At 44.1% G+C, this 26,592-nt stretch overlaps 1 protein-coding gene across 2 annotated transcripts; it reads left to right on the forward strand.

The window, feature by feature from the left end:
* The first annotated feature begins 1,328 nt into the window (after nucleotides 1-1,328).
* taok1a (TAO kinase 1a) lies at nucleotides 1,329-12,601 on the forward strand. Of its 2 annotated transcripts, none has more exons than XM_034096678.2 (20): nucleotides 1,329-1,622; nucleotides 4,743-4,992; nucleotides 6,051-6,122; nucleotides 6,231-6,332; nucleotides 6,421-6,466; nucleotides 6,578-6,674; nucleotides 6,765-6,878; nucleotides 6,983-7,074; nucleotides 7,251-7,344; nucleotides 7,457-7,538; nucleotides 7,628-7,795; nucleotides 7,942-8,142; nucleotides 8,324-8,452; nucleotides 8,761-8,997; nucleotides 9,079-9,207; nucleotides 9,306-9,509; nucleotides 9,653-9,892; nucleotides 10,492-10,704; nucleotides 10,866-11,048; nucleotides 11,940-12,601. In XM_034096678.2, exons 2-20 carry the CDS (start codon nucleotides 4,861-4,863, stop codon nucleotides 12,468-12,470), a joined length of 3,066 nt encoding a protein of 1,021 aa, XP_033952569.1. In that variant the 5' UTR covers nucleotides 1,329-1,622; nucleotides 4,743-4,860; the 3' UTR covers nucleotides 12,471-12,601. The 2 variants fall into 2 exon arrangements, with proteins under 2 accessions (XP_033952569.1, XP_033952570.1); XM_034096679.2 differs by lacking the exon at nucleotides 1,329-1,622 and adding an exon at nucleotides 1,629-1,814.
* Nucleotides 12,602-26,592: the final 13,991 nt, after the last annotated feature.

Genomic DNA, 26,592 nt, shown 5'->3' on the forward strand with positions numbered 1-26,592 from the left:
GAGAGAGGGTTTGAACTTGAGGAGGCTACAGGGGTTTTCTGTTACAGCATGCTCTAACCCACAAATTGCAGAGAAAGAATCAGTAAACAATAGCTGACTATCAGGTATGGCCTGAAGAGAAAAAGTGCTTCTCTTGGACTGCTCATAAATAATGATTTAAGTATGATGTAGTATACACATCCAGTCACATGGCAATATAAAGAAGATGTGCCAATTGTTGTACATTTTTCTGAAATTAAAAACAATTTGATATACATGACATAATGAATTGCCTAGTTTGAAATGACTTGGTGTATCTGGTTCAAATCCTCAAGTTAAACAAGGTGGAGGGCCTTGAGATGCACTTTTTGGCCTTTCAAAAACAAGCTTACTGCTGAGGGTCCACAGGACACAGCACATAACACACCAGAGAGCAACTCAGTATAGCCAACAGCAGAATATTTGCATTTTAGATCATTCCCTTATGGTGACTATAGAAATATAAACCTGTGCATGTTTGTATATGTTTTGAATTGTGATGGGCCCAGGACGGCTGACAGCAGATGGGGCTTATGGACTTTTTTGCTTAGGTATAGTAGCCTGGAAAAACTGATATCTACTGCCAATCGTATTAACTGCTAGTGAGTATAACCATACAGGGAGAACATTTTACGTCTCGAACAACCATAATTCGGGCATACAACATGTTTTAAGAAAACATGATAATACAATTTGAATAGAACATGCTTTCCTCAAGTTGTCATTACGTTTCTGTCCATATTTTCCTATATTTCTGGGCCTAAACTGGTGGTGATCATCGATCCTTCATCAACTCTACTTCTGAGTACCATGATCCATCAGACATGAGTTGGTCCCAAATACTTAAGACTTTTGTTATCTTATGGACTTTGTTTTGCCTTTTATTGTCTCTCTTTTTGCATTTGTCTTGCATATTGTTGTCAACTGATGATCTTGTTTTTATTTTTTTAATAGAGAAAATAAATCCATGGAATCCTTTGAAATATCAACCAGACTTCCCGGTAAAAAAAATACTAATAACTATGAACAATTTTCATGTGAAACTAGTGAACCCACCTGTGAAATTCTATTTTGCAAAAAGCATTTTCCATTGAAAGGTAATAACTCTGTTTTATATTACTTTTCAAAGTCATTTAGTCAGAAACAAATAATGAGGAAATACTAAACCACAAATTAACAGTAAAGTTTAGTAAGAGTTGGGAATGAACTCCACTATACAGTATATTATACTAGACAGAGTGTTTCTTAATTACGTCTCCGCCTCTGGATGTTTTTGGGTCAGAGAGAGTTTACTGCAACTACAACAGGCAGGGCGGAACTGCTGTTTGCAGTATGTGGAAGGAAGACGGACAGGCAGGCTGAGTTACAGCTTTTAAAGTAACGTGTTAACACGGCAATGTGCTAGGTTAGATCCCCTGTTTTTCTTACAACATCGAGGATACTTTGGCGGCTTGTTTCTGGGTGTTTTGTAAGAGTTTGAACTTCCCTCACATTCTCCCCAACCGTATTTCAACGAAGGGAGGCGGCGGCGGAGCGCTCGGCAGCCATCTTTGGACCTGCCTGGGAGTGGGATTCGACTATTCTGGCTCCCCATTACTTCGAGGGTGGGGATTTTAACCAACACTTATTCACAAATCTGCATGTTATAATCGACTGACAGTGTTAAGAACCACAAGGATTTAGCGTACGAAATTACCGCGCCGGGGATGAAACGCGAGGAACATAATTATAATCCTAAACTGCTTTGAATTACACGACATTCTCTACAGTGCTGAAACCTGGCCTGTCAGGAGAGGGTGAGTTTCAGCTAACTGGCTAAAAGCTAACTTAGCAAACATCACATAGGTTAGCTTGCTAATTTAGCCATTTCTGGTAAATTACTCTTGAAGTTGGTTTAATTCCACACCATGTTGTGTAGTTTCTCAACTGTTCACGTTGTAAATACGTAGCGAATATTGCTCAGATTGTTTGATCATATGACACGTAATTTAGCTTAGCTGACGACAAGTTTGGTGTGCAGCTAACATTACAGTCAACGCTGGCTAGTGTGGGAGCTCCTGAAACCTTTGATTTGATTGCGCTGGCTTGAGGGTTGTTGTTGGGTCTTATATATATATATATATATATATATATATACACATACATTGTTCGTTTTATTTACTTGTGTGACAGCTGAAACCCCTATTAGAAAGTGACAACTTTCATAAAATCCCACTAAGTGCTCTCTCTAATTCCACTTGTGATGCAACTCCAGGGATTTATTAACGTTACCTAGCCACAGGTAACTTGTGATGTAACGCAGCAGGACATGCTGAAATACCTTACCTCATATATGACTGTTTTGGACAAAAATGTGTCAATTGATAGCGATTTATTTTTTTCAGAGCAATAACAATGCTGTACATGTGTCTACTTATCCCAACAGAATAACTCTGATTAGGCCCAATCTTAGTTATGAATGTGCTGTGCTAAAGGCCAGGGGTGGTGCAGATGAAAGACTCTGTGGTGGTGTACATTATGTGTTTATTGGTTTTGTGCTGTGCAATGGAATGCCGAAAGGAAATGACTTAATTGTACAACATTACTGATAAGTTAAAAAAACTGATACTGTGTTCAAGTGATGTCATTATGTAAAGACAAATTCACTGTATGGTATGAACGATTTAAAACGTTCTTTACATCTGTTTCTGTTATTGCAATGCATGTCTCTAAGAATGTCAAGTCGAGAGAGAGAGAGAGATAATAACTAGTCAAAATGCTCACCAGGGCCCCTTCCTACCTCCCTATAGCTGTACGAACAGGAAATGCTGTGAAATGCAGCGCAGTGAGGGCATACTTTGGGAATTCCAGCCCTCAAGCTTTGTTGTCCTGTCCTGCTGCATTCTTGTGCATATATGTGAGCTAGTTGGAACGCAAAAGTGTTTTATGAAGGTATCAGTTATCATCACTCACTTCTGGGCTTATATGTCCATGGGAGAAAATGCCATCATGAGATATGACAACAAAGCTCATTCATGAGCGACAATGTAGTAAAGAACAATGGCAATAAAGAGGCACAGTCCCACATGGTAATGAGGCTTTATTTCAGGGCAGTGGTTGCATCTGTGTGGAATAGTGAGTTGTTCAGTGTTGGTGTGAGACAAAAGATGTCTGCTTGAACTGGGGGCTGTTTCTCCCAGGCTGGGAGCAGTCTTGTGACTCTAGCGTCAGCTCTGCATCTGTTTGCAGCTGATCATCTGAGCAGCATGGACTCAGTAAACTTTCCTCCATTATCTTTACAGTCTACATCTGTATTACAGCAGTGACACTGTAAAACAAACTATTTATTGCGCATCAAGTACTTAAAAAGTTGAAGCCTTGCCATTTCTGTTTTTTATTATCGGCCAACTTTCATCTGAAATAAGAAAAACAAAACAAAAATCCACATTTTCCCTCACATCCCTAGTCTAATCATGCAGATGGTTTTGGTTTTATATGGTGAGCTTTTGAAATCAGGTTAATCCAAACAGGCAACTGTAGATATGTTCAGCGTTTGAAGAAAAACTGTTCTCAATGGCCACTCTTCCCAGTAAGTTGATTGGTTATCCTCAGTGAGCTAAATAAACACGTTTGTTTTTTAAAGGTATATTTTGGATATTTCAAAACTAGGACAGAAGAAACGGAACCAAAAGCAGGGCTAGAAACTCCATATCATTGGGATAACTGGGAATAGGTTTTGTTGTGATTTTGTTGAACTAATCCTCTTAACACTCTTATATGGACAATGTTTGGTATGTTTGAGACCTGTACTTACAGGTTTAACAAGTAGTCCTATCACTGGAATGCTTTGTTTCACTTCAGGCATCTATCTCCCAGTGAAGCAACGTGTTACCTTTTATTTTTCGCCCTGGAAATTATCTGCCGCGAGACAGTTCTTTGTGTCCTCCTCACAACTGTCTGTCTACATACCAGTCACTGAAGGTGTGAGGGGAGTTTGTCAGCACATAGCCCACTGATTTTCTTACTGTGGTTTCTGTTTCTATGGAAACAGGAGACTTATCTCTTGCTACCTCAGTTTCCGACTGGCCATTCTCCACATTTGCACCTGGTTTTATGGTTCACTTCATGTTTTGCGTAGCCTTTCCTTAACATACAGGATTATTTTGTAGCATAGCATTGCCAATGCTACCTAATTTAGAATCGAGAATACTTTATCAAACCTCTCTTTGAGCATATTGTACTATTGTCCATTAAAGGTGGGGTAGGTAAGTTTGAGAAACCGGCTCGAGATACACTTTTTGTTATATTCCATGGAATGCTCTTAACATCCCGATAACAATGAATATCTTAAGTGCTTTGACAACAAATCCATAAAAAAATGTCATCTGTGGAAGCCTTAGTACTGTAAAAAGCACGACCAATCATCTGACCCGGCCCGGCTAAAGTAACTGGATGGCCTACCTGCCTGTCAGCCTTCCATCTGTGCACAAACTTATCTCGTGCCCTCATTGGTCATGTGCGCGTTCATGTGTGTTGGAGGAGGGGCTCTGTAAGGAAGTGGCAGATTTTTTCCAGTTGTGTATTTTCAAATTCTAGCGCACTCGAGCTGGTTTCTCCAAAATGACCTACCCCACCTTTATGTATAAATAATGAAGCACTGTACTGTGGAATTTATTAGGTTATATCTCTCTGCTGTTTTTTTCTTCTGTGTACTCATTCTGGTTTTTTGCTTTTTAACTTTTCAGCTCTGAACACATATGAGACCTCTGTCCTGCAGATGAGCCATCGGTGGGGGCTTTCAAGTCGCTGTCGCAGACCCAGATAGTTCCTGGCGGCAGCGGCATCGCCCCCCAACTCCCCATTATGCCCAACAGCAGTCGGGCGGGGAGCCTGAAGGACCCCGAAATCGCAGATCTCTTCTTCAAGGAGGACCCAGAAAAGCTCTACTCAGATCTGCGGGAGATCGGACATGGCAGCTTTGGTGCTGTATACTTTGTAAGTATTTAATAAAATAAGGCTATGTTCATTCCGACATTGGAAGTTCTTAAAAAATAGCATCGTTGTCATTTCATTTAGGGGGAAACGCAATGTTGATTTATTTAGACACGCAGGGGTCTTGCCCAAAAAATAAAAGGTTGGTCGGACGGGTTTAGTCTGACTCAGTGGTTGAAATGTATTCAGGTGCACATCTCTGATAGTCCTGTGTCACAGGAAGGAGCTGATTTAAATTGTTTACTTCAAGATAGTTGTTACTGATGATAACATAAATCCTGCTGTGATACCTTTCCTGACTCATAGTGCTATAAAACACTGACAAAGAAGTGCATTATGAATGTCTTTCAGTTGATCAAGTCTGTACGGAACAGGCTTAAAGATTAATTGTAGATCTTTGGTCATTGGGATGATATTGATAAAGGTTTCTGTTTTTGTTTCAGTATTCAGCAATTGTAGAGCGTGGATCTATAATTCACAAAGGCCTTTAAATCCTTTTAAACATTTCAGAACATTTCAAGAATGATTGTTAAGTGCAAGACTTTCTGAATGACACGGTTGGTGTGTCAGCCTTGACCTCAGTCAAATGATTACCTAGATACACTTTACAGTAGAAATCTATTATGATGATGTATTTTTTTGTCTATGTAGTATTGAAGTTCCAGCCAAGCTGTTATAAACATGTATTGCATATTATTAGTCAATAGTCAGTGTACAGAGAATTGAATCACGAGTCTCAACTTGTTGTTGTTGTACAATGCCATGTAGCCCTAACAGCTATAAAGTCTGAATTTGAATAAGGAGCATTTTATTGTCTTATACAGATTGAGTCATGATTGTGGGGCAATGAGGTCACGTAGTGATTGTTGAATGAAAATGCAAACCATAATTATAATTGAAGACCTTTTTATTGGTAAATTATACAAAGAAAATAGTTTTGGTAAAACAGATATTTCTAATTGTTCCCATTGAGCCTTGTATCCTTATCGCACATTTAAATGTAAATCCTTGGTAATGTAAAATAAAGTGGCAATGACAGTTTCAATGTGTTTGTCATTCAGGCACGGGATGTGCGGACAAATGAGGTGGTGGCCATCAAGAAGATGTCCTACAGTGGAAAGCAGTCCACCGAGGTATGACAGCTTTCACCTACCTGTATCATGTTGGCAGCCAATCTTTATCACAATTCTTTTGTGCGTTTTTGTTTTTTGCGTCCTTAAAAATGTTTGCTATTTTCACAGAAATGGCAAGACATAATCAAGGAGGTGAAATTCCTGCAAAGAATACAACACCCAAACAGCATAGAGTACAAAGGATGTTACCTGCGAGAGCACACTGCCTGGGTAAGACTCTATTTGAGAATCTGTGAGGATCACTAAAATATATAACCATGAGATAAAAACTAATGTAACACTCTTTATTTCACCGCAGCTGGTAATGGAGTACTGTCTCGGCTCTGCTTCAGATTTGTTAGAAGGTGAGTTGAAAACCTTGATCATTGCACTGAATGCTTCATGACTCCAAGCAGGCAACCGTTTATTCTTGTCACCTGATTTACATCGCTGTTGTTGAATGTTTCCCTCTGTAGTTCACAAGAAACCTCTACAAGAAGTTGAAATAGCTGCAATTACCCATGGGGCTCTTCGAGGATTGGCCTATCTTCACTCCCACAACATGATTCACCGGTGAGTGTTTGTGGGCATGTACCACTTGTGCCCTCAGGCATTCTGTCTTCTGTGTGCAGCTGTAATCATTTCTTATTGTTTGTTTGACAGAGATATCAAGGCAGGCAACGTCTTGCTGACGGAGCCAGGGCAGGTGAAACTGGCAGATTTTGGTTCTGCCTCAATTGCCTGCCCGGCCAACTCCTTCGTTGGGACTCCATATTGGTACGCTACAGCAACCATAATATTTAAAGTAGTTTTTTTTGACAGTTTTCTATTCAATAGTTATTAACATGTCTCTATTGTTCTGAATCTGTTTGTTTTCTCAGGATGGCCCCAGAAGTAATTTTAGCCATGGATGAGGGCCAGTATGATGGAAAGATTGACATCTGGTCTTTGGGAATCACCTGCATTGAATTAGGTATGGTCGCTGTTGTAATTCACATCACAAGATAAACATGAGTGTTTAGTTTTTACAAACATTGAAAGCATGAATTTTGCTCACTTATTCGGTCAATAACCGATTAATGTTTATGTTTCTTCCGTTCTTCTTTTATTTTTCTTTGCAACATCTGACCCATGCTAACTGGTCTGTAGCTGAGAGGAAGCCTCCACTGTTCAACATGAATGCAATGAGTGCCTTATACCATATAGCACAGAATGAGAGCCCCACGCTGCAGTCTAGTGAATGGTGAGTTCAGGAGAAAATAAACAAAAGCTGTCTAATTTTTTTGTTGGTAAACTGAGTCCTTAAAATAATGGCAACGCTATCATATTTCAACATTTTCTCCCTCCCTTTTTAGGTCCGAATATTTCCGAAACTTTGTAGATTCTTGCCTTCAGAAATTTCCCCAGGATAGACCAAACTCTGAGGAGCTCTTAAAGGTAAGAACCAAAGAACAGCTACGGCAGATTACGTTTCATAAGAAGTCAAGATTTTATTGCAATTCTTATTTCCTGTGTTCTACCTCCAGCATGCATTTGTCCAGCGTGAGCGACCAGAATCAGTTCTCATAGACCTGATAAGTCGGACTAAGGACGCAGTGCGAGAGCTTGACAATCTGCAGTATCGTAAAATGAAGAAGATCTTGTTTCAAGAAGCCCACAATGGCCCCACAACGGAAGCACAAGATGAAGAGGAGGTCTGTCATGTGACTGTTTCTACCAGCCTGCATTCCTGTCTGTCCTATCTCTCTGATCTCCAGTTTAGGGATGTTGTATTTTGTTCCTATGTTATAACAAAGCATTTTAGGTAACCTTGTTGCTTTTATGTACGTGTTATTTCTAGGAGCCAGAACACAGCATGGGTAGGACGGGGACAGTAAACAGCGTGGGGAGCAACCAATCCATACCCAGTATGTCAATCAGTGCCAGTTCCCAGAGCAGCTCTGTCAACAGCCTGACCGATGCAGGCGATGACAAGAGTGAGGTGGACATAGAGGGAGACCACACAGTCATGTCCAACAGCTCTGTGATACACCTCAAACCGGTAAGGGGACCAGGTTCCAGTCCGACCTGAAGACATTTCTTGTTACATGGTGCTCACTGTTCAAAATAATAGTAGTTTTTCATTCCATTTATTTATTTAAACATTATACTTATTTTTGATTGCGCTTTCAGTGTCTTGCTCTGCTGTTGACATGTTCTGTGCATTGTGGCCTACCTTTCAGGAGGAACAGACATATAATGAAGAGTCGGAGCCAAACACCCGACCCACTGAGCCTCAGTCCCCTCCCGCACACACTCCACGGCCGAAACGAAACCGCGAACACTTTGCTACCATTCGCACAGCCTCAGTGGTAATAACACAGTTCTTGTGTTTGCAGATCAAATAAGAAGAGGGCTAAGATAAATGTTGTGTAGCTGCTGGACATTTTCCACATCCATGGGTTGTTCAAAAGTCCTTTGCTTGTTTTCATTGAATGCTTTAAGGCTAGAAAGTATGTCATCTTGTATGTAATCAAAAGCAGAGGCATAATCCAGCTTGAAACATTTATGCACTTAAATATGCAAAATAATTTTCCATGTTTCCCATAGTCTCAAGAAATGTTTGCCTCCTTTCCACCCACAACACAATAAGGAGAATCCCTGTTTTTCGTTTTTTCAGCTCACTCGCCAGATAAAGGAGCATGAACAAGACTCTGAGTTAAGAGAGCAGATATTGGGCTACAAGAGGATGAGGCGGCAGCACCAGAAACAGCTGATGGCTCTGGAAAACAAGCTGAAGGCTGAGATGGATGAGCACAGACTCCGCCTGGACAAAGAGCTGGAGAACCAGAGGAACAGCTTCGCCCAGGAGATGGAGAAACTGATCAAAAAGCACCTGGTGTCCATGGAGAAAGATGTATGCTTCCTATTTATTCATGTGTTCACTCACAAAATATACTTTTTTAAACTAGAGCTAACTTGTGTATTTCTTCATCAGGCAAAAACCTTTAACAATGATGAGAAGAAGTTCCAGCAACATATTCAGAGTCAGCAGAAGAAAGAGCTCAACAGCTTCCTCGAATCCCAGAAACGCGAGTACAAACTTCGCAAGGAACAACTTAAAGAGGTAGGGAGTGCCAGGCCTTCTGGACCCATACAGGGACTTCAATCAGTACATGTTTGGCTACAGTTCGGCTAGTAACGTGCTATTTGTCTTCCATATAGGAGTTGAATGAAAACCAGTCTACACCCAAGAAAGAAAAGCAAGAGTGGTTGTCCAAGCAGAAGGAGAACTTCCAACACTTCCAAGCTGAGGAGGAGGCCAACCTGCAGCGCAGACAGAGGCAGTATCTGGACCTGGAGTGCCGCAGATTCAAACGGAGGATCTTGATCGCTCGCCACAATATCGAACAGGATTTAGCGCGTGAGGTCAGCACTCGTTCACCTACAGTATACTGCTGGGTTGCAAATGTTACGAATATGAATGAATGGATTAACACAGTAATTTAGTTATTTGGTGCGTGACAGTCTCATGTTTTTTGTTGTTTGTCTTTCCATGTGGACATAATCAGGAGCTAAACAAGCGTCAGACCCAGAAGGATTTGGAACACGCCATGCTTCTCCGGCACCATGAGTCCATGCAAGAGCTGGAGTTCCGCCAGCTCAACACCATCCAAAAGACCAGGGCTGAGCTCACCCGCCTGCAGCACCAGACGGAGCTGACCAATCAGCAGGAGTACAACAAGAGGAGGGAGAGGGAACTTCGACGTAAACACGTTATGGAGGTCCGCCAGCAGCCCAAGAGCCTCAAGGTCAGAACGCAGCCTCTGAGTTTGTAATAATAATGAAATGTTGCCCTGGGTAGTTGTAGGATCTGTTTTACGCAATTCACTTTTTGTCAGGGGGGAGACATATTTTCATCCTGAATATGCCATAATAGGCTGAATCACTCATTCATAGAATTTAGGACTTACGGCCCGTCCACACGGCAGCGTCGCGTCTTTCTGAGACGCTTCCCATTCACTTTGAATGGAGTGACGTCACGCTTTGCCTCCGTTGCTCGCTTCGAATGTTGAGAAAAGTTCAACTTTTCAAGCGTCGACGGAAGCGTCAGCCAATCAAATCATATGCCAGTACAAGCTCTAGCCAATCAAACCACGTGCTTGTGTGTCCGGGGCGGGAGATGAATGTGATTGGCCCTTCCCTGGTTAGGAAGTTTAAAGTGAAAATTAGAAAAGAAGCTGACCTATGTTCCTCTGTATCTCCTTGTTTCCAGTTCTTGTCCAAGCCCAATAATATTTAGTTTGTCAGGACCTAATGTACATAATTATGTTCTGTATTTTATGTTGACCTAATGTTTGCTTTTGAATAGAGAAATGCACAATTTGATAGTTTTTCCCTTATGATATAGTCCAAAGAGCTACAGATCAAGAAGCAGTTCCAGGACACATGTAAGATCCAGACCCGGCAGTACAAAGCGTTGAGGAACCATCTGTTGGAGACCACACCAAAGTCAGAGCACAAGGCTGTCCTTAAACGGCTGAAGCAGGAGCAGCACCGCAAACTCGCCATCTTGGCAGAGCAGTATGACCACTCCATCAATGAGATGCTTTCCACTCAGGCGGTGAGTCGGGGAATGCCAGGAATGTAGTTTAAGAAAATAAGACCGTGAAGGTGCCACCCAATTTTAGATTTTGCCACCTTTTCATAGAGGATGTGTCCAAATCAGTAATGCTGGCGGGTGTGTTTTACTCGTTGGATCCTGACCCTGATCTCTGTCTCTAGCTCCGTCTGGATGAGACTCAGGAGGCTCAGTGCCAAGGCCTGCGCATGCAGCTGCAGCAGGAGCTGGAGCTGCTCAACGCCTATCAGAGCAAGATCAAGATGCAGACAGACGCCCAGCACGAGCGCGAGAGGAAGGACCTGGAGCAGAGGGTGTCCATCCGAAGGGCCCTGCTGGAACAGAAGGTTCCCCTCTATACATTATTATCATGTGAAATGTACACTAGTCCAACTCGATGATTATGAGTTTGTAGATTACTTTAATTATAATAAAAAAGTTTTTTTTTAAATGTTAATTGGCCAGTTCTAACGGGTGCAACAATATGACCAGGAGAGTAAGGGAGATACAAATGTTTGCTGTGTCTCAATTTTCATATAACTGTGCTTCCATTTGCCATTTTGAGTGCATTAGTGCTTCCCAATGTGAAATATGGCAAATGGAAATGAGACACAGCATTGTTCTGTACACTTTGACGATGGCTCGGTGTCAGAGTAAGCATTGACAGTGAGCCAGCATGCACAACAGGAGGACCCTGAATCAAGTAGTGAAATGGAATTCATCCATACCTTATTTTTTTATTTACACTTAACAGATTTACAGTGGTATGTTTTTTACTTTATAAGTTATGATTTATAATTAGCTACATTTGTACTGCTGATGGATGGTAGAACATTAAGTGCATATGCAAGGTACATTGGGCTGGGCAATATGAAGAAAACCATATACTACAATAGTATTGACAAATACCTAAATTAATATTGTAGGGTTTATTCTTTCACACAATATTAACCAAGAGAATTTTGATAATGTATCGTTATTAATGTGGACTTGATATCTAAGCGGGTAAAGGCAAATGATGTAATGGCTAAAACATTCCTGTAAGTTCAGAAAACTACATAATTTAGCTTCGATGAAGCCTTTTTAAAAAATCTGGAAAAGACAAAACATTTGATATATTGACATCTAAGAAAATGGCTAGTCTCTTATCACGAGTATTGATATATTGCCCTTTCCTAGAAACGCATATGTTGTATACGTACATTGTTATTCACTTTTTGTCTCTTTTTTTTTTTTAGATCGAGGAGGAGATGTTGTCCTTGCAGAATGAACGCTTGGAGCGAATCCGGAGCCTTCTGGAACGTCAAGCCAGAGAAGTGGAGGCTTTTGATTCAGAGAGCATGCGCCTGGGCTTCAGCAAAGTGGTGCTATCCAACATCTCCCCAGAGGCCCTCAGCAACAGCTTTCCCGGAGCTACAGCTAATTGGAGTCACCATCAGCAACAACACCCGTCCGGGGGCTCTCAAGGCTCACCCTGGGGCAGCGGAGGTTCTAGCGTAGGGTCCGGCCACCACGGCAGCCATCACCACTACCACTCCAGTCCGGGAGGGGCATCTATGCAGCAAGGCTGGGGACAGGGAGGTGGGGCTCCTTCACCATGGGGCCATCCATCAGCAGGAGGCATGGTGTCTCGCAGCAGTGGAGGTGCACAGAACAGCCCCCAAGCAATGGGGAGGACACCCTCGGGAGGGCGCAATGAGCAGAATATGAGCAGGAGTACCAGTGTCACCTCTCAAATATCCAACGGGTCACACCTCTCCTTCACATAGGTGCCCTTTCAGCCCCGGAGTCAGAATCTGAGCGTGGAGACGTAGAATCAAAACAAGCACAGCAGGACAGAGTATTGGCATAGCTCTGCTGCTCTGTCTCTTTCCCTGAGACCCCCCCCCCCCCCCTCCCCCCCCCCCCCCCCCCCTCCTGTGTACAGATGTGGATGTGCGATGAAATTAGTGTTGCTCAGGTCAAAAGGGCTGGAAGAGACGCAGCCCCTCCTCACGGCAGATTATCGGCACACATGCAGATCCTTAGAATTATGTTACAACAGTAATTTGAGTGTCAACAAATAATACTCCCATCTGTTTTTCTTTACAGTTCTCTCCTGCTTGAATATATGTTGTGTGCTATTTACAGCCATTGCTCTCATTTTGCACATGAAACACATGCCTTTGACATGTGCTTACGATGTCTTTAGAAATGTCGTCTTAAACAATCATAACATTTATTTACCCCCGCCCTCTCTCCTTCAAACTCCAGATTCATATTCAGTTATACACTGGTCAATTCTCTGACTCAGCATGCCTTCGCTGCCGTGATACCAGCCTGCTGTGATACCAGCCTGCTGTAATGGTCATTGTGATGAATTCGGTGCTTCCTTTTACTCACTAGTTTTATTTCCCCTGATTTCCTGTTCATCAGCCAAAATGACACTTGGAACGAGAGCCACATTCAATATTATTAACCGTTTCAGGCTTATGCTATAACACTACTACAGTGCCTTTTAACCTTTTAGTCTTAGATGTTTATAGTTTAATAAATAAAATTCATTAGTTTATATTCAGTGTACGTTTAGTTAAGCTTGACTTTAGTTCCACGAGTCTCAAATAGTTTTCTCAGATCACTGTTTTCACTGTGTATGCAGAAAAGTTGGTTTAAGTCTTAAGAAGGGTGAGCAATAGAGAAATGACTTGTGTAAATCAGTCACTTTATTTTTGGTCTTTAGAGTTGTGGTCCTCTATGGGGGAACTTGCGTTGTGTTGAGGGGGAAGAGGAGACTCATTTGCCTTCAAAAACTATTCTAGTATTGATCTGTTGATTTTTATTAGTGCCTTTTTTAAACTGCTGCCTTTTTCAAAGCACTTTATACAGCAGAAAATGTGTAAGGAAAGAAAATAGCACCTGGTGGATTATTGTTTCATCGGTACGCATGTAGTTAAGTTGAGGAGTTGAGCTAACCGTGTTGTGATTGTTGTAGGAGCAATTCGCCAAGTACGGCCAATACCTAGTTTATTTTAACAGTATATGAATAAGAGCAAATTCCTTCTTCCTGCAGCTTGTACTGTTTGGAATACAGCTGTTGCTGGTTATTCCCTCTTTGTGTCTATGCTGAATTCAGATTGAATAGAGGATGTGTGAGGTTTCTAAAATATGATTTCCCTACAGTCGCGATGAAAAACTGAACTGTGCTAAACGAAAGTGTCCATAAGAGCGCAATTTGAAGATGAATTGTCATGACCATGACAGCAGGCTTGGCACATCTAAGAAACTCTGCAACCTTAAAAACGTTAGGTCCCAGTTAAATAACACTAAAAATGTACGGTGCTAAGTTTAAAATATTACACCATCTCAAGCATGACATTGTATCAGAGACATGTAAATGTAACATTGAGTGAACACACACATTGTGAAAACAGCCAAATACAAAATGTATGTGGCAAAAAGCACTTAGGAATTCCTTTGATAGCTCTAGCAGTTCCTCTAATAATATCTTTCTCTGCTCGCTCCTTTTTCTCTGGTTTGTGGTTGAAACATCTGAGAAGTGGGTACCCTTTAAACCTTTCTAACAGACTCTGTTCTACTTAGGCTTTCCATTTCCATACAAATAGTTTTTAACATTTTTTGTTGAAGAGGCCATTACGGATAAGGATCCAGAAAGAATTAGAATATATGCTCCATCGAATCACAAAGCTGGAGTTAAATGTTCATATGTGTATATTTTATTAAAGAAAACATTTAAAACTAAACTCACATTTTAAGAAAATAATTTCTAAAACTAACTTTATTTAACTGACAGACCACACTGATATTAGCAAACTGTCAAAGTGTTTTTTTTTATTAAGTTGTTTTGGACATCACATTGGAAGATACTCTTGGTTTTGTCTACAGACACAAATGCATGAATTCAGTCATCCACTTAAGTCCGGCGGCATCTTCACTGCAGAGTCTGTTCTCCCCTACTGCACACATTTGATCATTTGTCCCCAATCCACTCTGATTCAGAGACGTTTCTTCAGATGCTGGCGCTCTCTGAATGTCATACTGTGATATATTCCTATCACAATTGAGGACACAATTGCTGGGGTCTGTTTCTTAAATAGGTGGGATGTTAAGTTTCCACATGTGTATATATCCTATCTGCGAAAGGTATGCATTTTATCAAGTTACATATGGTTTGGTCCCAAAACCTTTTATTTTGTTTAATGCAGAGTGACTAGTTCCAGCTACTTTAACACAGCAGATTATATTTATCATTTATTTTCTGATTTGTTATTAGGTAAAGAAAAGGGGAATGTATTTATCATGATCGGAATCTTACCTTAAGTCAAAAGCCAAGTTTGAATGTTAGGCCAATCAAACCTCACATACATGCCAACCTTAAGTCTGTATGCACAGATTCTGTTCGCTTTTATGTCAATGTTGTGTGTGAGGGAGTCTGGATATTGATGTCAGTCATGAGACCTCTCCACAGACTGGGATTTTATTTTATATTTTTAACTTTGATGTCAAATTTTGTCCTACTGACTGAAAGCTTATGGGATACCGAACGAGAGTCTGCAACAAAAATGGCGATCCTTTCTATGGTCAAACACTGTGCCATACCTGAGTTGCCAAGCCCAGAGACCACTGCATTGTCTCATCTCCAGGGTTACACCTATCAGTGGACTGACGGCAAGAAATGTATGAAACATAAAAACAAGTCGGTTCTGGTTTTAGTGGCCAAAGTTAAAAGGCTGGAAAGAGGATGTGGCGACAGGCAAATTATGAAAAGAGATTGCATTTCTTTGAAGATGTCAGTATTCTTCTTTGGCGCATTACCACTACAACTCATAACCTGTATTAAAATGTATAGATGGTGGAACTTGTTATTGAATGTCAGAGAGATTATGGAGATGGTAAAGTACTAAAAGTGGATTTAAATTGTGTAAAAAGACTCATAAAACAGAATAAAAATAGGATCAAATTTACTATTTTGTTTGTATTATATTTACCATTGTGTTGGCAGAGGGATATTGAACAGAAATCAGCTGTAATAAAGTAATTTTAGTATAACTGGCCTTGTGTTTTTATTTATTGTGTACCTCAAGTGTGCAACTTTAAGTTAGAATTAAAGTGGTTTGAAATGTTAAGAAAATGTAGTTCTAAAGTATTGTAACGATCAGAAAGGGAGTCGGAAACAGGCGTCCAGTTATTAGGCTTTACTAACTCTTCTTATTCACAGATGATCACAGGTTCATGTACAGCTTGTGGGTTCAACCTCACACTCAGTGGCATTTTCTCCTGGAGGCCAAGGGAAGTCAGGCTTCCCCTGTTTTTTCGGATTGTAGTTATAATTTTAATAAATAAATAAATAAAAACACTTTGTTTAGTTTCGGAAATTCTTTGTTGTGTGTTGCTGCCGGCCCGCCAGAGGCGGCTGGCTTCCCTTGCCTCACAATCCAGTCAAATCGCATCAATTTAGTGGTGCAGTGACGCGTGCTAAAACCCAGAAGTAAGCTGCGCTCGGTTTCATGTTCTTATTATACATCCATGGGTTTCCCTCGACAAAAAGGCAATGGGATTTCTCCATAGGATTTTGGAAAATAGCTCGAAATAAGGTCAGTGGAAAACGAACCTGTTAGATAAATGCACGTTTTGTTCAGTCGGATAATATCCACATGTCTACCCTATACTTCTATAATTTTCGAATCATAAATCTAATCGAGAGAAGATAGATAGCGTCACTGCATCACTCACACCGCCGTTTGAAAGTAGCAAGCAACTGATTTGAAGCAAGTGCAATTAGGGGTGGGCGATATGACGATATATATCGTCGTGACGATATTAGGTCTCCACGATATGCTTTTTCAGAGATATCGTCCTATCGTGATAAAAAAAAAAAAAAAAATGTGAATATTTGTTTTGAAAAAAAAAAATAGCGGGAGGGGAAGAGGCTCTCCGTGCGCGGCGCAGGGGGCTATAGCCGCGTTCACACTGCGGTACTTTTCCCACAAAGGTTCATGCGAACTCTTTAGTCCTGACGAACTGAGTACAGATCGCGTTCACACCAGAACAAGTCCCTGGGGGAGGATTAGGCAAATGAAGCCGCTGACGTCACTTCTTCTTCTTCTGCTTTGGGTTTACTGGCAGGCCGCAACCCACTTCACGGCGTATACTGCCGCCCAAAGTCCCCGGCCGGAAGTCCCCGGAGTTGGGGAAGGCTTCAGTAGAAGCTGCTGGGAGTCCCAGCAGCTTCGACTGAAGCCTTCCGAGTAAATCGCCAGAGCGCCGACACCTCCTCATCTCCACCGCTCCCATGTTTTATTTTGTGCTGCCATAAGTTAGTCTCTCTGCGTTTCTGCGCTGGGCTAATGCTAATAATGCTAATGCTAATAATGCTAATGCGAGGATAATAAAATGGCGGCTTCACAAAACTTTTTGGGAGTTTTACGGGGCGTGGTTTGCAATCCGCCAGCCAATCAGGAATATAGCTCTTTTCTCACAAAAGAGCCGCTCTAGCAGGGACTTTCGAGGGGGGTAAAAAGGTTTGCATGAACTACTTTTAGTACCGGCTCTTTTTGGTGTGAACGCGATCATGAACTAAGTTCGCATGAACCTTTGTGGGAAAAGTACCGCAGTGTGAACGCGGCTTATGACAGTGGACGGAGAGCCTCTTCCCCTCCCGCTCCCCCAGCCTCACCTACTGATTTTAATTTCACCATATATCAAGCCCGATCGATTTCACAATGTCAGCGCACCTCTGCTTTCGTTCAGTCCGAGTTGTTTGACACGCTCCCAAAGTCCCCGCCCCCTTTCTTTGCAGCGAGCAACCATAGGGCAGGCATTTCATAAAGGGGCTCCTTATGAAAAGACTAGCAAACGGTGGAAAGACATAACTGACGCAGTGGCGTTTTATGTTTTTCCCTTCAGTTATGCTAAAGTATTTTATTACACTTCAAGTCTACTCTAAAGTTTACATTTTAATTGTTTGGCACTGACTTTTCCTCATTGATGTTTTATGTTTTACTTAGTTATGTTTACCCTCCTTTTCATGTTTATTGATGTTCACTGCTCACTTGTTCATTCAGGGATTCATTTCTGAAATAAAACCAGCTTGAAATGCTATGTTGGTCTGTTACTCCTTTTTGTTTTAGTTTCTGTTACCTTGTAGGTGCTTGTACTGTTAAGTAACTTGAAAAGTAACCATAATAACCGACATGAAAAAATATCGTGATATATATCGTCTATCGTGATACTGCCTGAAAATATCGTGATAACATATTTTTCAATATCGCCCACCCCTAAGTGCAATAATAGAGGGTGGAGATTTGGAGTATTTACTCAAAAATAATTGTACTAAACTTCCGCTACAGCAGCAACAACAAATACAATCTGATGACAGGCCGATGCCCAAACTGGAGCTGTGTACAGCGAGGAAAAAAGGAGCGAATCGGACGTAAAACGTTAAAGGTCTCCTGATTTAGTTTGTGAATCAATGCTTATGAGTGGGGGTGTCAAAGGGACGGCTGTGGGCCTCGATGTTCCTTGGGCCTGTGGAGAAGCGACTCCTCTGTACGGAGCCAACCTGTCTCTGTGGAGCACAACTTTTCTCCCCTTTGGTGGCAGCTGCACCCTGTAGACCACTTCCCCCACCCTCTCCAGTACTCTGCAGGGACCAACCCACTGACTGTCCAGTTTTGGGCACCGGCCTTTCTTCCGTTGTGGGCTGTAGACCCAAACCAGCTCCCCGGCCCGGAAATGCTGCCCTCTTGTCCTGGTGTCATAGTTCCGCTTCTGTCTCACCCCAGCACTTTTCTGCTGATCGCGGGCAAAGGCGTGAGCGGAATCAAGGCGGTCCTGAAGTCTCCTGGCGTACTCAGGCCCTGGAGGCGTGTCCAGGGAATCTGGTGGCTGACCAAAGGCCAAAACAGCAGGGGTTCGAAGCTCTCTCCCCAACATGAGGAGGGCAGGAGAACAGGCTGAGGACTCCTGGACTGCAGAACGACATGCCATGAGCACAAGGGGCAAATGCTCATCCCAGTCGCGCTGATGCTGAGACGTGAGGATGGCCAGCTGCTGTCCCATGGTGTGATGGAATCTCTCGACTAGTCCGTCGCTTTGAGGTCGCAAGGGGGAGGTGCGTGTTTTGTGCATGCCCAGTTGTGAGCACATGGAGGCGAACACCCGGGAATTTCTCCCCTGGTCACTGTGCAGGGTCTCCGGTACTCCGAACCGGCTGAACATGCCGGCCACCAAGGCATCTGCGACTGTCTCTGCTTCTTGATCAGGGAGAGCATACGCCTCTGGCCATTTTGTGAAATAGTCTATGGCCGTGAGAACGTAGCGGTTACCCCTGTTTGACAAAGGTAGAGGCCCCACCACATCAACCGCTACTCTCTCCATCGGGGCCCCCACGAGAAACTGTTGCAGCGGAGCATGGGAACGACCAGGGGGGCCCTTCCGAGCCATACACGGATCACAGCGGCGACAGAAGTCTTCGACATCCCTCCGGCACTGCCCCCAGTAGCAGCCCTGTCGAAGGCGCCGGAGAGTCTTAGTGATGCCAAAGTGCCCAGAGCCTGCCGTTCCATGCATGGCCTTGAGTACGACCTCTTGCAGACCCCTCGGGACCACCACCTGCCACCTCTTCTCCCCCGTTGCTGGCTCCTTCCACGCCCGCTGTAGTACGCCCTGGCACAGACGTAGAGTCTCAAACTGAGACCACAGCCCCTTGGTTGCTTTGGAGAGCACTGCCACTTCCTCCCACGGTGGCTGCTACTGTGACTCAACCCACTGCAGTACAGGCTGTAGAACGGCGTCCAGCTCTTGCTGTTGCTTCCACTCTGCCACGTCCACTGTCTGGAGCTCCCGGCAGATAACCTCTTCCACTTGCCGCACAGACGATGTCCTCCTTCAGCAGCTCCTTTTCACGAGTCTCTCTCTTCTCGCAGTAGTGGCATCCGCCGGCGGCACACGGGCGGCGGGAGAGAGCGTCTGCATTTGTGTGGCGCACCCCAGCCCGGTGTTCCACCCTGAAGTCGAAAGCTTGGAGCTCTTCTAGCCACCTGGCGACCTGCCCTTCTGGCTCTTTGAACGTCATGATCCACTGTAATGCAGAGTGATCAGTCCTCACCGTGAACGCCTGCCCACACAGGTAGTACTTAAAGTGTCTGATGCCCAGCACCACTGCCAAAAGTTCCCTGCGGGTGACGCAGTATCGTCGCTCTGCTTTGTTGAACGCCCGGCTGAAGTATGCCACCACCCGCTCCCCCTCTGGTGTAGTCTGGGAGAGCACTCCGCCTACGCCAACGTAGCGTCTGTGTCCAGGGAGAACCCGGGATTCACTCAAGGCACGCCGAAGGCTGTCAAACACTGCTTGACATTGCTCAGACCACAGGAAATCCCTGTCTTTCTGCAGCAGCTGGAACAGGGGTGTTGCAGTGCAAGCACAACCCCGTACAAACTTTCTGTAGTACGAGGCCAGACCCAGGAAACTCTTCAGCTGTTTCTGGTTGCGAGGATTTGGCCAGCCTGCGACCGCCTGCACTTTCTCGTGCAGGGTGCCGATGCCCTCAACCCCCACTTTGTGGCCCAGGAAAGTGACCTCTCTCTGCAGGAAATGACACTTATCTGGATGTACCTTCAAACCAGCGGCTCTGATCCTTTCCAGCACCACTCTTAGAGATCCCAGGGCCGCCTCAAACGAGCTGCCATGCACCAGGATGTCGTCCAGGTAAACCAAACACTGCTGGCGGGGAATCCCAGACAGCACCCTGTCCATCAACCGCACAAAGGTGGCCGGGGCATTACACAGCCCAAAACTGAGGACCTTGAACTGCCATAGTCCCCGGCCGGTGCAGAAAGCCGTTTTTGGTCTGGCCTCTGGGGCAAGAGGAACTTGGTAATACCCGCTGCGGAGGTCCAAGAAAGAGAACCACGACGACCCTGCGACCAGGTCCAGGGACTCATCGATGCGGGGAAGGGGGTATGAATCCTTCTTGGTGACCCCGTTTACCGGTCTGTAGTCTGAGCACAGCCGCCAGCCACCTGTCTTCTTCGGGACCATGACTGATGATGTCTGCCTGCAGCATGCTCTGCACTGCCTCGTCGCAAGCCTGCTGATGAGCAAGGGGAAGTCGGCGAGGGCGACACTTATGGGACGCGAGTCACCTGTATCAATCTCGTGTTCTACCAGATGCGTTCGGCCCACCTCCTCCTCATTCATGGCGAAACTGCCCTGGAACTCTAGCAGAAGCTGCCCCAATTGCTCTTGCTGCTCGGGATTCAGGCCGCCACAGTTCTTCCTCCACACCTCCAATACTGCAGACTGAGCCTCTTCCACCTCAGTCTGGGGTAACTGGGAGGGGGCTGTGATCGGGTGGCACAGTCCGGGGGTGACAGGTGGGGAATTGTCCTGAGTGGGTGTCACCGGGGATACGGGAAAGGAGGGAGGATTTTCTTCAGTTTCTAGGGTACTCACGGTGGGTGTAGGGGGTCTCCCCGCAGGTTCAGCAGGGTTGTGGATAGGATACGGGTCATAGTAATCACAGGCCCCCCCTGGAAACTCACTGTGCCTGCTTGAAGATCCAGGAGGCAGCCAGACGCCCTCAAAAAGTCCAAACCCAGAATACACTGCTGCACTTCAACTCCCCCCACCGACACAGTCAGCATGCCTCTTCCTTTCATAGGCACCAGCTCTCCTGTGACTGTGCGTAGAAGCACCGCTGTCGGCTCTAACATAGTCCCACTGGGCAACACATCTGCTCTCACCAGGATTACTGTAGAGCCTGTGTCCACCAGTGCAGTGCAGGGCACCCCTTCCACAGCGACAGGGACATAGCAGGAATCCCCACCACCAGCACGGCCCATCGCGACGACAGGCTCCACGCATGTGCTGTCATCTTCTTCAGGAAGGCATAGAGTCTGGCTCCCCCGGCTGTGCTGTCAGGCTCCTTCCTCGGATGTCTGAGTTGGTGACAATAAAGCTGTGGTTTGGTTGGGGAGTTTTTGGGCTTGGTTCCACATCTTCTCCTTTATGCGGGCCCCCCGTCGTTTCCCTGGGTCCGGTGTGCCATGGGGCAGTCTCTGGCCAAATGTCCTGGTTGACCACACCCCCAGCAGACCCTAGTACTTGGTCTGCGTGTTGGCTGCAGAGAAACAGCCCTTATCATTTCAGTCATCTCGGTAACCCATGCAGGCTTCTCCTCCTCCCTGCAGCTCCTCACAGCCGGTGCTGCCGGCCCTCCGTTGCTCCTAGCAGCTCCACTCCACACATTCTCTCTCTCCACAGCCATCTCCAAATCCGCCTGCAAGGACTGTGGATGCTGCAGCTGTACCTCGACCCTCAAGTCCGCAGGGAGAAGAGCCCTGATGAATTGATCACGTGCCAGCTCACTCTGCACTCCGGGTGGCATGTGTGCATACGCCCGCCGAGTCAGGCTCTCCACGTCGTTAGCCAACGCACGCAGCGTCTCTCCAAACTTCCTACAGCGGTTACTCAACTCATTCCGGAGCAGCTCTGGCGGGAAACACTGTCCAAACCGCCTCTTCAAAGCCCCCGCTAACGCTTCATAGCTGTGTCGGTCCTCAGGGCTAAGTAGTAGCAGACATGAAAGAGCCTCGTCTGTGAGGCACAAAGCTAGCTGTAGTGCTTTAGCCTCTATTGACCACCCCCCGGCATGTGCAAGTAGTTCAAATTGGGCATGGAAAGCCTCCCAGTCTGCCTTACCCGAGTATTTGGGTGTTTTCACGGACGCGGCGGCTGCTACTGGTTGATGGGCGCCGCCATTGTTGTTTACATCCAGCTTGGAAATGGCGCGAAATGCCGCTGAAGACGGCGACATTCCCGCGTCTCTAGCCATCTTCACCGCCGACTCTCTCAGGCGCTCTCTCGCCTCCCGTGCACTCATTAACTCCCCGCTCATGTCCTTCGACCACCCGCATGCTCCCTCTTCCTCTCCATCACTACTTTCCTGCTTCACTCCCATCTTGCTGAACTTTTCCATCTCCGCTAGCTTACCGGCTAGCTCCGTGACGTAGTTACGAACTCCCGTCAGGATAGATGTCCTCCGTTCGAAAAGTCACTTCTGACACCAATGTAACGATCAGAAAGGGAGTCGGAAACAGGCTTCCCGTTATTAGGCTTTACTAACTCTTCTTATTCACAGATGATCACAGGTTCATGTACAGCTTTTGGGTTCAACCTCACACTAACACTAACTCCCACACATACCCATATATCAGGGTTTCCGCTAGGATTTTTTCTCGACGGTCAAATGTCCGGGCAGAATTTATTTTACCGGACAAATTTGAAACTTACCGGTCATGTTTCAATAATAATAATAAGAGTTGTGTAGCAGAGTTTCCGTAAGCAGGTAATTTACCGGACTATGAGCAGATATGCTGATGTTTAAAACTCAGTTCACGGGGCTCATTTTTATATTGCTTCAGTTTATAATCGTAACAGATCGAAACAAATTCAGATTAATTTTTCAATAAATGATTCCACAAACAACAAACAACATTACATTCAAACAAACTACTTGTAGTAGATAACGTACATTATTCAGAAGTTTACATCAACTTTGAATAATAACACGGGAGAAACGGATCCTCTCTTTCCCCCTCTCCCCCTCTCTCCCCCTCTCTCTCTCTCTCTCCCTCCCTCTCTCCCTCTCCCTCTCCCTCCCTCTCTCTCCTGACAGCACGTCAGTTTCTCAAGCAGCTCCTGCAGCGCGCTAAACAGAGGGCGGGGCTTCAGGTGATTATGCAGAGCTGCGTGTCTCGGTCAGACTCAGCAGCCGATCTGATCTCTCTCTCGCGTCCGGTTACACTTCACTCGCGTTTCTGTCCATATCGATCAGATCCAGCTCTCCTGATCGGCCTTTATAGAGAGCACCGATCAAACTATTAAGAGTGAATATCGGCCGATAATGACCGGCGGCCGATCTATCGGAGCCTCCCTAATTATTACCAGACATTTTGACCGTCAGGTTTTGAATTTACCGTTTTTTTATAAATTTTACCAGCTAAAAACCGGTAATTACCGGCTAACGGAAACCCTGCCATATATATATCAGTGTCTACGTCACAACTTCCCGCCCTCCCCGTCTGCTCCCCCAACCACAGGCCCGCACCTCAAACAGCATCACTGTGCAGCTCTATGATTGGCAGAGACGGGGGATGCCTGAGTGACACCCTCAGCATCCTATACAGGGTCGCTACAGTATTGTAATCTTTGATAAACAGATGTGTGAAGGTGCACTGTCATGAAACGTTTCATAACACTGCAAGATAAAGATGTGTTGTGTTTTGTAGGGCTGCTGGCCTAGGGAATGGTTTTTACAATATGTCTGTAATAGAGTGGCTTTTTAGTAACTCTTTAAAAGGTATCCTTCTCACTATAGAGTTGCTCACTCAGTAGGATGAGAATCAGAATAACTATTCGTCCCTCAGAGGGAAACATTTACATTGTTACAGTAAAGAGATAGTACCAATGAGTCTAAAATAAAACCGTATGGGGACCTATCATGCAAAATGCACTTGTGATGTCTTTTATACATAAATATGTGTCCCCGGTGCGTCAGGGAACTCACGCAGCGTCAGAAAATAAAACCCTCTCTCTTTTCCTCCGTACCCAAATCTTTTTAAAACGGGTGTACAACGAGCAGATCAGATTTGCTGCCCATATGACGTCAAATCGTCAGCGGACCCACAGAAAGTTGCTATCAGAAACAATGCCTAACGTGTTTTGGACGTAATCTCGTCTTTGTTTACATTAGCAAGCCTCGCTAACACTCAGAGCTAACCTGTACTGGAGAGCACATGTGTTTAAAAAGCAGGAAATAAAAAAAGGAACTCACCTTGTGTCACAAGTTAGACACTTTTATTATTGTTTGTTTGATGCCTCATCTAAACTCTCCTGTCATTTCAGATCCCGCTTTCCTCCAGGCCCTTGTAATCAGCTCATTTCCCTCACCTGTTACTCATTTCCTCATCACTCCACAGTATTTATACCACCTCATTATCAGTTGTCTTTTGCCAGATTGTCTTGTCGTTTCCGCCAAGCTCTCCAGTGAGTGTTGTGCTCTAGTCCCGAGTTTTCTCCTGCCCAGTTTTCGATTCCTGCCTGCCTGTCTGACGGATTTACTGGTTTTGACCCTGCCTGTCCTTGACCTGGAATAAACTGAACATTATACTGGTTGTATCTGAGTCGTGCTATTGGGTTCTGATCTGTACCTGTGATCGTGACACCTTGTGATAAACCCGCAAGAGAAAAAGCATTTGAGATCCATACTGTTTCAGAAATAATCTTTGATGTGGTTTAGAACAGGATGGCTTTTTATCACAGCAGAATTTAACTTTATCTCCGGTAGAATTCTGATCAGGCATTAGCTCCGCCTCGTCTTTTTTTATTTTCAAGCTAAGGACCCAAAATCCTGACGTGTAGCTGCGGTTAGCTTTATTTATTTTTCTGACATGTTCCAATGTTTTACTGTTTATTAAACTTTGGGACAACATTACAACCTTTTTATTCAGCTAAAAAATAGACAGCAGCCTTTTGCTTGATGTTAGTTTGTGCTGTCTAAGGGATGCACGTGTGACTGTCATTTCTTCTCTTTTAGTTTTTTAAAAACCAGTACATAATTTTAAATGATCCCTTAAGGATTGTTTGTCTGAAATGCTTAGTTACATTTAGCAATAATACTTTTGCAACCCTGTGTTTAATATGATTAATTCACTTTTTTCTCTGTAATTAGGACAATTCTGGAAAAATGGATCTGCTGGAGAAGGACCCCTAATCTGAAAAGTGCACAGCGGATCATCAGGACAGAGCTGCCATCCATCTGGACCCCCTGAGGTGCTGGAGAAGGACCCCTAACCCCAGCGGATCATCAGGACAGAGCTGCCATCCACCTGGACCCCCCGAGGTGCTGGAGAAGGACCCCTAACCCCAGCGGATCATCAGGACAGAGCTGCCATCCACCTGGACACCCCGAGGTGCTGGAGAAAGCAAAACGGCGATCAGGAACATCCTCCACCCAGACCTCTGCTTACTGCCGTCCTACAGACTTATGTGTCTTAGTTTCAGAATTTGATTTGTATGTGTCCTTTCTTTTAATAGATATTTAACGATTATAGCTTGAGTCTGTCTGATTCCCTGAACAGCTGCTTCTATGTACTTGCTGCACTGTACATATAATACAAATAAACATCTCCATAAACACACTTTTGCTGATATTTGTGTTACTGCTGGTGATGTTAAATAACATGATTGATTTCCTCTGTCTCAATGATGAAAGTTATAATAATAGAAGACATGAAGCTGCAGAGAGAGGATGGATATATTCTTACCTCTACTTTGTGATAAGATGAAAATACAATATTAAATTGTATCTGTAAACACATTGTTTATTTCATTTACTGAGGTTTTAACCATTATTTACAACATGTGTACATAAGCAGTGGAATAATAGGATATCTCTAGGTCATTAAACTGTCTTCAGTTTAATTTTATTAATACAAAAAATAGGTCATAGAAAATGTTTAATTGTGTATTTCAGCAGAGCGGGGGGGGGGGCACGGTGCTGCTGACCTGGGGTCAGTGGGACATCATCTGGGCAGGTTTAGGGGAAGAAGAAGAATATAAATCACAGCTATTAAGATTAGAACACTAATATTGTTAACAATCAATCTATACAACATGCTTTTGTTAATTTAAAAAACATTGTTTTATTAGTACAGACAAATTAAGACTTATTTTAAATATGAAATAATATGATTAAATTACATCAGCTATATTTAATTAATTTGTTAACTTACTAATGTAACATTACTGGGGCTAAAAGGAACAGCTTCATCTTATTTTCCTGGCCATGGTTCTCTTTATTTAATCTCCGACGGTGATCTCCAAAAAAT

The sequence above is a fragment of the Pseudochaenichthys georgianus genome, chromosome 13, assembly GCF_902827115.2.
Source record: "Pseudochaenichthys georgianus chromosome 13, fPseGeo1.2, whole genome shotgun sequence".
NCBI classification, from domain to species: domain Eukaryota; kingdom Metazoa; phylum Chordata; class Actinopteri; order Perciformes; family Channichthyidae; genus Pseudochaenichthys; species Pseudochaenichthys georgianus.

Bases quoted from the DNA above. Each gene is read 5' to 3' on its own strand.
- taok1a (XM_034096678.2), top strand. From the start codon at position 4,861: ATGCCCAACAGCAGTCGGGCGGGGAGCCTGAAGGACCCCGAAATCGCA. The intron at 9,893-10,491 runs GTCAGAACGCAG...CTTATGATATAG, and splicing joins AGCAGCCCAAGAGCCTCAAG to TCCAAAGAGCTACAGATCAA. The intron at 10,705-10,865 runs GTGAGTCGGGGA...CTCTGTCTCTAG, and splicing joins AGATGCTTTCCACTCAGGCG to CTCCGTCTGGATGAGACTCA.